Here is a 15218-nt window from a genome sequence, read left to right on the forward strand (position 1 = left end):
AATTTTTATAAGGGGAAAACTAGGGATTAAGTTATGTTAGGTCATTCTCGCATTATTTTTTATAAGATGTGTTGGCTTATTTGATTTTCCAGCACTTCAGTAAAGCTCTGTTCACATCTGTGTTAGGTATTACATTTTATTGTTTTGTCATAAGAGCAGAGAATGAAAATCAAGCTGTAATGGATCAGTCCTATGATGAGCGGCTACAGCGAGCTGCTGCGGGTGCCGGCTGGATCATACAGCAGACACCCAGCCGCAATGATGGGTCATTTAACCCCTCAGTTGCCATGATCAACACCGTTCATGGCATCTGTGATGTAAAGCAGAGGGATGAGGCTCTGCTTTACATCACTGCCCCTATGCATTACAAAAATAAAAAAAAGAATGACGGTTACACTTTAACAGCATTTAGAGATCTGCTTTGCAGCAGCCATCATGGGCACAGACATAATGGACAGGAGGGAACCTTATTGACTTCTTCTATGGGAGTTTTCTAGGCACGCTCTGTGACCTGCGCAGAAGTCAGGAGGGAGCAGATGAGGGGTATTTTCACACTAGCATTAATATTTTCCAGTATTTAGATCCGTCATAGGGTCTCAATACCGGAAAAAAATGTTTCCGTTTTGTCCCCATTCATTGTCAATTCCGTTCCATTTGGTTGCGTTATCATACCGGAGAGCAAACCGCAGCATGCTGCGGTTTGGTTTCCATCCTGGGATGCGGAGCAAGACGCAATAGAAAACGGATCCGTCCCCCATTGACTTTGAATGAAGTTCATGACCGATTCGTTCATAACGGATGCAGATGGTTGTATTATCAGTAACGGAAGCGTTTTTGCTGAACCCTGCCGGATCCAGCAAAAATGCTAGTGTGAAAGTAGCCTAAGCTGTGTTATCACCTTTTGTTTGACTGGGTTCAGCAGTGGCGCGCTGCTTGTGGTCATGCCACTGCCAAGACCGGTCATTGGCTGCAGTGGAGAATGTGACAATGTCCATTGTCCATGCTAAGCCGGAAGTCAACAGTGCGGAGGACATGGACATGGACACACTGGAGGCAGCACGGGTGACCTGAGTGGCAGGGAGCAGGTAAGTATGAATCTACAGCTTAGGGAGGCAGGCTGTGGGCATTTACTAAAATGTCCTTATTCACGGAGATCCCCTTTAAAGGTGAGGTATGATATCATTGTGAGGGGAAAAGTCATTGTACACCAAATGAGCTCTTTGTTTTATTAATATATCTAGCACCTACACTCAATGCACCGTTTTACTTTCCTTGAATTTCAGGTCACATTCAGAACCAGAATCTATCACTGTAATATCAACAGCCAAGGAGTCATCTGCTTGGATATTCTGAAAGACAACTGGAGTCCAGCACTGACTATATCAAAAGTTTTGCTATCTATTTGTTCTCTCTTGACAGACTGCAACCCTGGTAAGTCAAAGTATGGGAAGCAATTATGGAAGTGGTCTGATAATATGTACATCCAAGGCTAGATAAATGACAAGTGGCTGGAGAAACTTATGTCCACTGTACCAACACCTTGTGGCTCTTTTGTTTGCTGCACTTTTTGGTCCCTCACGTTCAGGCAGCAGGAAGAACTAATTAAGGGCCCTTTCACACCTGCGTTATAGTCTTCCGGCATAGAGTTCCGTCGTCGGGGCTCTATGCCGGAAGAATACTGATCAGGATTATCCTAATGCATTCTGAATGGACAGTCCGTCCTTCAGGATGCATCAGGATGTCTTCCATTCCGGAACGGAACGTTTTTTGGCCGCAGCAAATAGCGCAGCATGCTGCGCTTTTTGCTCCGGCCAAAAATCCGGAACACTTGCCGCAAGGCCGGATCCGGAATGAATGCCCATTGAAAGGCATTGATCCGGATCCGGCCTTAAGCTAAACGTCGTTTCGGCGCATTGCCGGATGCGACGTTTAGCTTTTTCTCAATGGTTACCATGGCTGCCGGGACGCTAAAGTCCTGGCAGCCATGGTAAACTGTAGTGGGGAGCGGGGAGCAGCATACTTACCATCCGTGCGGCTCCCGGGGCGCTCCAGAGTGACGTCAGGGCGCCCCAGGCGCATGGATGACGTGATCGCATGGATCACATGATCCATGCGCATGGGGCGCTCTGACGTCATTCTGGAGCGCCCCGGGAGCCGCACGGACTGTAAGTATGCCGCTCCCCCGCTCCCCACTACTACTATGGCAACCAGGACTTTAATAGCGTCCTGGGTGCCATAGTAACACTGAAAGCATTTTGAAGACGGATCCGTCTTCAAATGCTTTCAGTACACTTGCGTTTTTCCGGATCCGGCGTGTAATTCCGGCAAGTGGAGTACACGCCGGATCCGGACAACGCAAGTGTGAAAGAGGCCTAATTAAATTAGCTAGTCATGGATATTAAAGTTGTCCAGAATTCTAAAAACTCGGCTGCTTTATTCTAAAAACAGTCCAACACCTACCTATCCATGGGTTGCAACTCCACTGAAGTGTGATCATAGATGAGCAGTAATACCACACACAACCTGTTGACAGGTGTAATGCTGTTTTTGGTCCGGGACAACCCCTTCCAGTGTATGTTTTTAGTAGCTTTTTAGTATACCTATCGTATTTTACGCCCTATAAGACACACACTTTTTCCCTGCCAAAAGTGGACAACATTTTTTAATTGTGTCTTACAACGTGAGGACGTTGGCCCACTCTGCAACCTCACCCTGGGTTCACACCTGAGCGTTCTGAAAGGAGCGCTCTGTATGCGCGATTGTACCGACGTTTACAATCACGCATACAGAGACAAGCGAACGCCCATTGTCGCCCGAAAGTCTATGTACGGGAACGCGCGACAAAACGCCCTAAAGAAGCTCAAGAACTTTTTTGAGCGTAGGGTGTTTTTCAGCGCGTTCAAACGCGCTGTAAAACGCTCAAGTGTGGACCAGGGCCATAGGGAAGCATTGGTTTTCATGTGTTGAGCGTTTTACAGCGCATCTTATGGCCAGGTGTGTCTTATAGGGCGAAAAATAAGGTAGTTTAGTAGCTTTTTAGTACACATAGTTTAGTAGCTTTCTCCACAGCAGACTGGCCTTCTTTGTGATCCCAGTAATAGTCGGTTTGAATAGTCAGAGCTCTCTACCCTACGGTCTAGAGCGAGAAGCAGCATGTAACTGTTGTAACACACTACTCCCATGTGGATCTGAAATATAATATTCATCATAACGCCAAGAATGTTTGGAAATTTGCACTACGAAGCTTATCGAAGTGTAACTAGTTTGGAATATTAAATTGGCAAAGTAAATCCACTGTTTTCATGAATGAACTGATATAAATGGGGTGTTTGTTTTGGAGATTCGAGTCGGCTGATTCTCAGAATTTCAAAAAAAAATTTGCTTTGTGACGAATTACTTGTAAGTAGCAGGTGCAATGACAAGGAGCTGCGATAGCGCCGCCCCCATAATTGTACCCCTCAGATGCCGCGTTCATACATTATCGCAGCATCTGAGTGTAAAATTAACAATAAAAAATAAATAAAAATTATTCTAACTTACCGCCTCCACTTGCTCACAATGGGCCACCAGGCAACCCTCTTGCTTGAAGATCTCGGCCAAAATCCTGTGCAGCGCAAGATTACATCATCACGCCGGCCGGCGCGATGATGTAATCTCGCGCCGCACAGGATTTCGGCCGAGATCTTCAAGCAAGAGGGTGCCTGGTGGCCCATCGCGAGCAAATGGAGGAGGTAAGTTAGAATTTTTTAGTTTTTTTTATACTATTTTAGGTTAAATCGATTCGATGACACGAACCACGAGGAAATTCGGCTTCTAGGCGAATTGAATTTATCCTGAAATTCAGATCGAATTCCACTTTGTGGGATTCGATTCGCTCATCTCTAATTATAGCCTAAAAGAAGATTGCTTAAAGTCATCGCTTCTGGAGCAGCAGCTCTACTCCATTGAGTGCTCTCACACATTGGAATTGCATATCATCGTGTCTGCTGTAAATTATGTTCTTACATCTGTAATTTCAGGGCAGAACAGATGGCGAAGGTTTAATGCAAAGTAAAGTGTCTATTAAAATAACCAATGTGCATCCAAGTGCACGTGGAGGACAATTTTCTTTCCACAGCAAAAATAAAACATTTGGGGGGAGCTTTTTGTAAAAAGTAGGGTTAAAAAAAAAAAAATTTGCTGCTTAGAGGTGTATGAAGGAACGTGACAAGTTTAATTTATAGAACAATCACTGCTCCCAACATCACAAGGATGTGTAATGCCAGCTGTGAACCACGGTGGGTTCGCTCATGGTTTAGCCCCATTCAGTGGGGGTGCAAATCTGTGACAGAAACCAGAGTCACGGGCAAACTAGCCCTTACACTTCCCCAGCAGTTAGCAAAATCCATAAGCGGTGTACAGCCACTTGAAGGGCACGCGTTTAATACTTTATAGGCATCTTTTCAATGTTTAAAGGGGTTGTCTGAGTTATTTATTTTAAAACGGCAGGCAACGTACTAAAATAATATAAAAAATAAATCACACTTTGCCAAATCCCCTCCATTCCAATGCCACTGTTGCAGCCATGACATGTTTTAGCTACAATGATGATGTGCCGATATTTCACATATGGCCCCTGCAGCCAATCACTGACCTCAGCTGCATAGGGTAGGACACCTCTGAGGCCATTGATTGGCTGCAGTTGTTACACATGGTATACGGGCACACTTGCACATGTATCATTGCTGCCATCGCGAAAGCAAATCTTGGCATGGAGGAAGGAGCACCACCTCTTAGAGGTTAGCATAACATTGTTTTTATTCTGCCGTAAAAAATAATAATCGGACAACCCCTTTAAAAAGACATCTGTCAGCAGATTTGTACCTGTGAAAGTGGCAGACCTGTTGCATGTGCGTTTTGGCAGCTGAGGGCATCTGTGTTGGTACCAATAGACACAAATCTGCTTCACCTTGAACACTGGACACTATTGAAGAATGTTGACAAGAAATGGATGATGTGACAGTTCGCCTAATTCATTAATTCATGTATTGTTTATTTATATCTGGTACAATAAACTGTAAATGTAATGTTTCATGGTGTGTCCTATAAAGGTCTACAATCTATTGTGTGAAATCACAATTTCACGAATGCTTTACAGGTTTCCGCATCTGCACGTGTCTGTTTGCACCTGTTGAACATATTTGTGACAGTAAAATATTTTGTGCTGAAATAACAACATGGTTTTTTTTTTTCTTTCTCTTTTTTGTAGCTGATCCTCTGGTTGGAAGCATAGCCACTCAGTATTTGACCAACAGAGCAGAGCATGACAGGATAGCCAGGCAGTGGACCAAGAGATACGCTACATAAATTGTACAGCGTGAAGAAGCACAAGGCATCTGTACAATGTGCAAGGAATCTTTATAGCCTTTACAATACGGACTTCTGTGTATATGTTAAACTGATTCTACTCTCTGCTTTTATCCTATATGGTTATCCTGCCCCGAAAGGTAAATGCTATCAAGAGTAGAACTTTGTAGCTGTAGATTAGTAATGTTAAAATGCCTACTTGCAAGTCTTGCTTCTTTGGGATATCAAAATGTATTTTGTGATGTACTAAGGATACCGTTCCAAACCAAATATTATAGTGCATTTTAGCCTAATTCATTATCTGTATGACGGCGTTATTAAAGTTTTAGCTGTAGATTACTAGAAAAAATGTCATTTGTATTAAACCCGGAAATATTTCCAATTATGTGGTACACGCTGTTGTGAATACTGTTTTACCTTTGTCAGTTTGTACTGAAAGGATTTCCTTTATCCCTTTGTAGCTCAGAGAGCACCCAATGTATTACCCCAAACACAATAAACATGTTCCCTAAGGTGTAGTTTCTTTGCTTCCACGTGCCAATGTACTATTGAGGGACACCATGCTGGGTTATTTTGTCTTCCGCTCATTGATCTGTTCCAGTTCACTTTCTGATCATCTGTCATTTTGCTTTTGCAGTGTAGTTTAGGCTACTTTAACACTTAGGGTCCATTCAAATGGGTCCGCATCCGTTCCGCAATTTTACGGAACAGGTGCGGACCTATTCATTTTCAATGGGGCCGGAATGTGCTGTCCGCATTTGTGGATCCGCACTTCCGTTCCGCAAAAAAAATAAAAAATAGAACATGTCCTATGCTTGTCCGCAATTGCGGACAAGAAAAGGCATTTTCTATAAGAGTGCCGTCGATGTGCGGTCCGCAAAATGTGGAATGCACATCGCTGGTGTCTGTTTTGCGCATCTGCAAAACACATACGGATGTGTGAATGGACCCTTACTCGTTGTTTTCCGGTATTGATATCTGGCAGAGGATCTTAATACTGGGAATAAAAACGTTTCCATTTAGTCCTAATGCGTTCTGAATGGAAAGAGATCTGTTCAGGATGTCTCTTGTTTCCATTCCGTTTTGTGTCCGGTCATAAAAACAGGAAAAAATTGTTCCAGCACAGAAAACAATGTAACGCAATGGTGACAGATTTTTTATTTATTTTATTTTTAGAATGAGTGTTTATGAGCAGTTTGGAAAGGTCCGATGAGGGCTACAGATTGAGCCAACAGAGAAGTTCTCTGGAAGATTCAGTGTGAAGCAGTGCTAGTCTGAAAGCTGTAGAATACTGTTGCAAATGTGAAGATGTTTTAATAAAGACCAATTGAAGAAACCTTTTTAATGTTTAAATGAAAATGAGTGTAAGGCCTCTTTCACACTACCGTTTTTTTTTTCCGTTTTGCGGTCCGTTTTTTGCGTTCCGTATACGGTCCGTATACGGAACCATTCATTTCAATGGTTCCGCAAAAAAAGGAATGTGTTCCGTATGCATTCCGTTTCCGTATTTCCGTTTTTCCGTTCCGTTGAAAAGATAGAACATGTCCTATATTTGGCCGCAAATCACGGTCCGTGGCTCCATTCAAGTCAATGGGTCCGCAAAAAAACGGAACACATACGGAAATGCATCCGTATGTCTTCCGTATCCGTTCCGTTTTTTGCGGAACCATCTATTGAAAATGTTATGTCCAGCCCAATTTTTTCTATGTAATTACTGTATACTGTATATGCCATACGGAAAAACGGAACGGAACAACGGAACGGAAACGGAACCACAACGGAAGCAAAAAACGGAACAACGGATCCGTGAAAAACGGAACGCAAAACACTGAATTCAACATACTGTAGTGTGAAAGAGGCCTTATGCAGTAATTTAAAAATAATTTCTCCCAAATGTGTCCATAGTCCATAAAGGGGTTGTCTCACTTCAGCAAGTGGCATTTATCATGTACCCCCGCTGTGCCCCCCTGCAGTTTTAGCATCGGTACAGGGAGGAGGAGACACCAGGGTTTCTCAATATCTCCTTCCCCCTGGCTGCGCCGCGATCCAATCACAGCAAAGAGTGTCACAGCCAGGGAGAGAGAAAAAGCTAAAAAGCTCACCTCCCTGGCTGTGACGCTCTCCGCTGTGATTGGATCGCGGCGCAGCCAGGGGGGAGGAGATATTGAGAAACCCTGGTGTCTCCTCCTCCCTGTACCGATGCTCAGTATTAACATACTGAGCGGGAAAACTGCAGGGGGGTACAGCTGGGCATAGGAGCTATATATTAAAAAAAAAACTGTCAGGGTGGCAGCATCAGTAAGTAAAGGTATTTATCTAGAATAAAAAATAAAATTAAAAGATGAAAGATCCTCTTTAAATCAGGTTTCCAGAAAGAGCCATTCATGAGCCATCTATAAGATATCTGATTGGAAGGATAGGCAGTCAGTAGATATTCCCGGATTATCCCATTGTGAATCATGTTTTATTACAGGTTTAAGTGTAGCATCACTAACTCTATGTACTGCATTTTAAGTTTCTGCGGATGCCGGTTCATTATAAAGAGCTCAGTTTGTGAAACACAATATCTTTAATAGAAAAATTTAAGCTGTACTTTAAAGATCCTGTTCACCATTTTACAGGTTATGTAATCTACATTTCATTATATTGTATTGATCCTCTGTTTACTGTTGGAGCTAACCAACACTTTTTTGACAGATCATGACTGAAAACCATGGACACCCTTTTGGATCATTTCATCTTTTTATTAAATTGCATGTATTCTGGGTTAAAGATCATTTTTCAGTATTGTTTTTTTGTTACAAATTTTTAACTATTTGATCATAATTCAGCTTAGATTATTCAGAAAAGCACAGAAGGGCTGGAGATAGCTTTTCTGACTGGTTTAGCATAGAATGGCATCAGGCAGCTTGCTCTGTCTTGTAGTAACGCGAGATACATTGACCAAATGGTTCAACATAGTTTTTTTTTTTTTTTTTGTTTTTTTTTCTTTATGTAATACATGCAGTTCAGTTTACAAAAAATTTAACCAAAGGTGTCCATAACCTTTTAAAAGGAGGTCTCTCAAGGTTTCAACATATCCTCTATCCACAAGATGTGAACTAAACGACTGGTGGGGTTGCGACCACTGGGACCTCCACCAATCATTGGAACAAGGGTCCTGAGAGCAGCCATATGCTGGAGATAGCAAATATGGTAAACTTCCACTGGACTGGGGAGGTCAAATGGAGGGGTGGACCATAGGCGCAAAAACGCAACCAGAGATATTCAAATCAGTAGGTTTTTATTGAGACAACGCATTTCGGGGTTCTGCGGCCCCCTTTTTAAAGTCTAAAAGATATACATACAGTAATGTAAAATCGGACCACAATGATGGGTGCAAAAATTTGAAAAAGCGACAAATACAAGAATTGAAACTTCCAAAGAGGCAATAAAATGAGGAATAATAATAATATGACCGTCACGTGGAAAGTAATTCAAGCTAAACCTGGATATATAAATGGATGAATAAATAAGTAGATAAAAGGATAAAACAGCGCCAATTTAGGATGACATAAAAGCTGGCGTTTAAAATAGGATGGTGACGGTCATTATTATTATTATTAATAATAATGTTAAACCTCTTATTCCCTCTTTGGTAGTTTCAATTCTTGTATTTTTAGCTTTTTCAAATTTTTGCACCCGTCATTGTGGTCTGAATTTACATTACTGTATGTATATATTTTAGACTTGAAAAAGGGGTCCGCAGAACACCGAAACGCGTTGTCTCAATAAAAACCTACTGATTTGAAAAACCTCTGGTTGCGTTTTTGCGCCTATGGTCCACCCCTCCATTCGACCTCCCCAGTCCAGTGGAAGCTTACCATATTTACCCAGACGGCAGCCTGGCCCCCGCCAAAGGAGAATACAAAAGAAATCGGCAGCACCAACCAGCTAGATCTAATCGCCCCTATTCGCCTTCATTGTGGTTGCACCCAATATTAGGCACAACAAAAACAGGTGAGCAGTACCATACTTCCTGTGTTTGGAGGCTATGAGTGCCTTTTTCCTCTTGTGGCCACGTTTTGATGCTGGAGATAGCGGACTGCTATGCTATTGGCACAACCCCGTCTGTTAGCTCCTGTAATAGGGTGCTGTGTTTCATTTAATGTTTCCTACATCAGATTTCAGTGTGGTGTTTAGTGTAGCTATAAAGACAACACTACCCAGAATACTAGAAAAAGCTCTGTGCAATCATTGAGCTGGCAAGGAATGCTGGGAGAATTTCAGCTCTGTAACCTGCAGAATTCCTCCTTGATCCAGGGAGTTATTCTGATTGGAGTCAGGAAGGAATTTTATTTTTTTTCCCCTTAAAGGGTTTCTACCACTTAGGTGTCACATATTTGGCTGTCAGACACTAGCGATCCGCTAGTGTCTGCTCTGGCCAACCATCCTAATATAATTGCTTTTGGGGCGGTGGTTTGGCTAAAAAAACAACTTTTATTAATATGCTAATGAGCCTCTAGGTGCTATGGGGGCGTCATTAGCACCTAGAGGCTCCGTCTACCTTCAGAAACTGCCGCCGCCGAGCGCGTCCCTCCAGCCCGCCCATCTCCTCCTGAATGCGATCCTCGTATGTATTCTGCGCATGCGCAGTGAATGTCTGACCGCTTCCTTGCTCAGACATCTCCACTGCGCCTGCGCGATGACGCCATAGTGCTCCGAGGAACAGGCGCAGTGGAGATGTCTGAGCAGGGAAGCTGTCAGACATTTACTGCGCATGCGCAGAATACATACGAGGATCGCATTCAGGAGGAGATGGGCGGGCTGGAGGGACGCGCTGGGGGCGGCAGTTTCTAAAGGTAGACGGAGCCTCTAGGTGCTAATGACGCCCCCATAGCACCTAGAGGCTCATTAGCATATTAATAAAAGTTGTTTTTTTAGCCAAACCACCGCCCCAAAAGCAATTATATTAGGATGGTTGAGCAGAGCAGACACTAGCGGATCGCTAGTGTCTGACAGCCAAATATGTGACGCCTAAGTGGTAGAAACCCTTTAAGTGGGGAAAAGTGGCTTCTACCTCACAGTTTTTTTTTGCCTTCCTCTGGATCAACTTGCAGGATAACAGGCTGAACTAGATGGACAGATGTCTAATTTCAGCCTTATAAACTATGTTACTATCACCGTCTGTCTTGCCACTGTACCCAGCCCTTGACAGGTAAGTTACACTGTTCCCATAACTCCCATTCATTTATATAGTAGCTACTATTATATCGGCACCCCTGCCGATCAGCTGTTACATAAAGCCACCACACTCGCCAGAGCTCTGGTGAGCATAGGCAGCCCCCGCCAGCTCTCCAAGCACAGTGCTGTACCTTGTACATCGTCTGTGCATGGTATTGCAGCTCAGCCCACTGCCTATTCACTTCAATAGGGCTGAGCTGCTACTAGGCCATGTGACCGATGTACAGTGACGTCACACACTCCATACACGGTGGGTGGCGGCTGTATGCAGCAGGCACCTGGCTGCAATGAAGCCGAAACTGGTAATTTAACCCCTCAGATGCCGTATTCAAGAGCGATGGCATCTGTGAGCTTGGGCAGAGGGCTGTGGCTATCTCTACCTTTCAATCGAAGCCCCTGCAGGGCTCTAATTGGTTACTATGACAGCCTGGGGCCTGCTGAAGCTTCCGATACCTGTCATGGTAAGCTGTCTGCTAAGCTGTGCACAAGGCACAGCTCAGCAGGCAGAACGGAAGAATCCCAATCACCCCCTTCCCAATTTTACATATAAAAATATTTGGGATTGGTGTATTCAAAAACGCCTGAACTATTGAAATAAAAAATGTCCTGCATGAAGAACACTGTAATAGGAAAAGAAAAACATGAGATTTACCTTTTTTTTTTTTTTTTGTTAACTTGACCCCTCAAAAAAGGAAAAAAGGTGAATGAAGTTGTATGTACCCCCAAAATTGTACCAATAAAAACTACAGTTCAACCTGCAAAAAAATGTATGGCTATCAGAAAATGGTGATGCAAAGAAAATTTAGTTTTTTTAAAGTAATAAAAGAAAATATGGCTTATAGGGTTACGTGATTGGAAAAATCCAAAAAGTCATGGCTATTTAAACGTGAGCAGGAAAAAAAATGCTAAATTGAAAATAGGCCTAGCCCTCAAGGGGTTAAACGGCATAGCCTGTGGCTTAGTTCACATGAATTGATCAGTGATTTCCATCAGTGATTGTGAGCCTAAACCAGGTGTGGGTACAGGCGGATAGCTTTCCATTATATCTTATCTCTGTGTAGCCTCTACTTCTGGTTTTGGCTCACAATCACTGATGTAAATCACTAATCAAATAACTAAAGTGTGAACTGGACCTGAATGCAGCAGCCAGCAGGAAGAGGTCAGGGAACCTCTGTTCTGGAGATTGATGCCGGTCCCAGAGATAGGACCCCCATCTATTACACTTTTATGGCGTGTCCTGTGCATATGCCATAAATGCTGCAATCTGGCTGCTCAGCTTTCAGCTACTCAAATGTAGGAAGAAGCAACTAAAAAAGGAAGAAAATCCCTGACAGCATTTACTGTATTATTTGCAGGGGCAGACAGAGCAAGAAGTCTGTGTCATGTCAGTCAACAGCAGCAGAGCGCTGAGTGATGCCAGAGGGTCATTTTCTGTAGAGGCAGGTAGCATACAGCAGTAGTTATTGCTTCTGGTGCCTACAACCTATAGTGAACAGAGCAGCTTGGAAAAGCGACCATCGTGATGACCAGCGAGGTCAGAAATGCATCAGCTGTATTACATCTGCTGTTATGGTTGCTTTTCTGTGAACATTAAAGTGAAGGCTTAGGGCCCCATTCCTACCTGACAATTGCCTGCTCGTCAGTGGAGGGGACCTCTGCATTTACCGATCCATGCTCCCCCCCTCCGCAAATGATACAACATGTCCTATCTTTGAAATTAATTGGACCGCTTAAGTGTAATTACATCTGCTTACCACTGCGGTTGCAATGGCGAGCAAGTAAACAATGAAGAAAAGGCAGCGCTCGCACGAATGCGGCCTTCTCTTCAAACAGCTGATCGACGGAGGTGCCGGGTGTCAGACCCCTGCCAATCTCATATTGATGACCTATACAGAAAAATAGGTCATCAATATAAATAAAACGGACAACCCCTTTAGGTTTTTAGTTTTACATCCAGCGTATTTCTCTGTATATCATCGAATTGCGAATTTACATAGTGTCTGCAATTTTGCAACTCCTCTTGATCTGGGTTGAAATTTCTTTCTGGTTTCCATCCAGAAGCAGCATGACAGATTTCTTTGGTAATGTCCCTGTAGTCAATAGTCTTTAAGGCTAACTTTTCCTGGTCAATAATCATTAAAGTCATTCCAAGCACAGATGTCCTGATTTTACTTCTAGACGTCTGCTTAGAAACATTCCACATAGAAAATTGGCTTGTGTGTTTACGTTGGGTTAACATTGATGCATGCCAGGAACACGTCAAAAGGATTGACAGGGGGAGACTTGCTGTAGGGCTTCAAAAAGGCTTGGCTTATCTAAAAATATAGACTAACATGTATTGTCTGATTCGACTGTCTTGCAATGTTTCCTTACCAGTCTTTCTCTAAACACTTATTTTCTCACAAATTCGTATCGTTTTTACAAGTAACAGAACATGGGAGAATCAAGGTACTTAATGGGAACAGCTGGATTGATAGACCAAGGGGAGAATTTGTCATGAGGGTAATATTTGAAGTCAGTTTTGATTGAGTCTGCTTTGGAGTGCTTTGCATCAAATTTATCAGATGTTATACGTTGATAAATATGGCTTGTGTTTAAACCTAAAGCTTTTATCTGGAATTGCTGGTCCAATTTTTCAACACCACCCTTCTGGAGTGGTTTTAGGACTGGTTTAAAAAAGTCCCAATGATAAATCTTGACTGAAACTAATTACCATAGCTACTTACATCCACTTTTCAAAACTGTAGTGAAAGTTTGTGCAAGGTTTTATAAACTTTTTGGTGCAGATCAAGATGTAATCTTCAGTTGATACAAAAAAATAGTAGCTATCTCTTTACTTTCCACTGCTTTTTATTTCTCTTCTGAGTTTGACAAAAATAAAATATTGCATAAAAAAACCCATACTTGAGTCCAGCTTTAGTATACAAAAGCAGTATCGAAGTGTTCGAAAAAAAAGTAATAGGAATGATTCAGCAAGTGTTAACCCTACCTAGTTAGAAATCAAAAACTTTTGCTTTGGTATTTGGACCAATAAATATGATGGACCAATTATATTAGCTTTTTCTTCTTTGACCCCTTAATGAATGGGAAATTTTCCATTTTTTATTTTCATTCTTTTTTCATTTTTTACTACCAACCTTCCTAAAGCCGTAACTTTTTACTTTTTTTCCATTTACATAGCCATATGAGGGCTTTTTTTTTTTTGCGGACAAGTTGTACTTTCCAATGGCACCATTTACAGTTACATACCATGAAGTGGCAAGCGGGGAAAAATAAAAACATTGGGAAAAAAATGATTTTTTTCTTTGCATCACCATATTCTTACCCCCATAACTTTTTTTTATTTTTATGTGTACGGATCTGTGTAAGGGCTCATTTTTTGCGGGGAATAAAGTTACCAGTACATACTAAATGGTAAAACACTGGGTAACACTGTCAAGGAAAAGTAATTTTAGTGGACAGCAAACTAAACTGTAGAAACCAGTGGTGCCAAGGCCAATAAGATTATGGGGTACATCAAAAGGGGCATAGTGATGAGAACATAGTCCTACCACTTTACAAATCACTATTCAGAGATAGAGTATTGTGCACAGTCCTGGGCTCCTGTGAACAAGGCAGACATAGCAGAGCTGGAGAGGGTTCAGAGGAGGGCAACTAAAGTAATAACTGGAATGGGTGGACTACAGTACCCAGAAAGATTATGAAAATTAGGGTTATTCACTTTACAAAAAAGAGGACTGAGGGGAGATCTAATAACTATGTATTATTATATCAGGAGTCAGTACAGAGATTTCTCCCATCATCTATTTATCCCCAGGACTGTGACGAGGGGACATCCTCTGCGTCTGGAGGAAAGAAGGTTTGTACACAAACAAAGAAGAGGATTCTTTACGGTAAGAGCAGTGAGACTATGGAACTCTCTGCCTGAGGAGGTGGTGATGGGGAATTCCCTAAAAGAGTTTGAGGGGCCTGGATGTATTTCTGGAGCGTAATAATATTACAGGCTATAGCTACTAGAGAGGGGTTGTTGATCCAGGGAGTTATTCTGATTGGAGTCAGGAAGGATTTGTTTTCCTCCTAAAATGAGAAATTGGCTGAACCAGATGGACAGATGTCTTTTTTCAGCCTTACAAACTATGTTACTATGTCAGGCCTCAGTCATTTCCGTTTATTTCTTTCTCCACATGATTGGAATGTAATATTTTTTGGGGGATTGTTAAATTTAATTAAACCAGGCGATCAACCAAAACACTGGGTAGTGTACTAAATTATCTGTGAGTGATAATAAGCATCAGGCCTGTCGTACATTTCCATTTTATTTTATTTTTTTCTCCACATGGTTGGAATTAAAATTTTTGGGGGGGTTGGTCAATTTAATTAAACCAGCATATAGGTGACCAACCAAAACACTTGGTAGTGCACTACCATCTGAGTTAACAGTTAGTGATAATATGATATTAAGAGTCAGGTCTGTTTACACACAGTTGGAATTTTTTTATTTTATTTTTTGTTGGGGGGGGTTGTTGAATTTATTCAAATTAGCAGACATGTGATTACTACACTAATACACAGGGTAGTGCACAAAAATATCTGTGCATGCTAACGAATTTAGGCCTAAATCCATTTAAATTTATTTCTCTATCCACACA

General features: G+C 42.1%; 1 protein-coding gene across 1 annotated transcript in view; it reads left to right on the forward strand.

Moving 5' to 3' along the window:
- The window catches only part of UBE2E3 (ubiquitin conjugating enzyme E2 E3), a 72165-nt gene extending 66307 nt beyond the window's left edge, over window positions 1-5858 (forward strand). The window contains exons 5-6 of the mRNA XM_044303197.1: window positions 1284-1431; window positions 5249-5858. Of these exons, the coding sequence (XP_044159132.1) occupies window positions 1284-1431; window positions 5249-5346 (246 nt within the window). The 3' untranslated portion in view covers window positions 5347-5858. The remainder of the gene's footprint in view (window positions 1-1283; window positions 1432-5248) is intronic.
- Window positions 5859-15218: the final 9360 nt, after the last annotated feature.

The sequence above is a fragment of the Bufo gargarizans genome, chromosome 8 (genome assembly GCF_014858855.1).
Source record: "Bufo gargarizans isolate SCDJY-AF-19 chromosome 8, ASM1485885v1, whole genome shotgun sequence".
In the NCBI taxonomy this organism is placed as follows: Eukaryota; Metazoa; Chordata; class Amphibia; order Anura; family Bufonidae; genus Bufo; species Bufo gargarizans.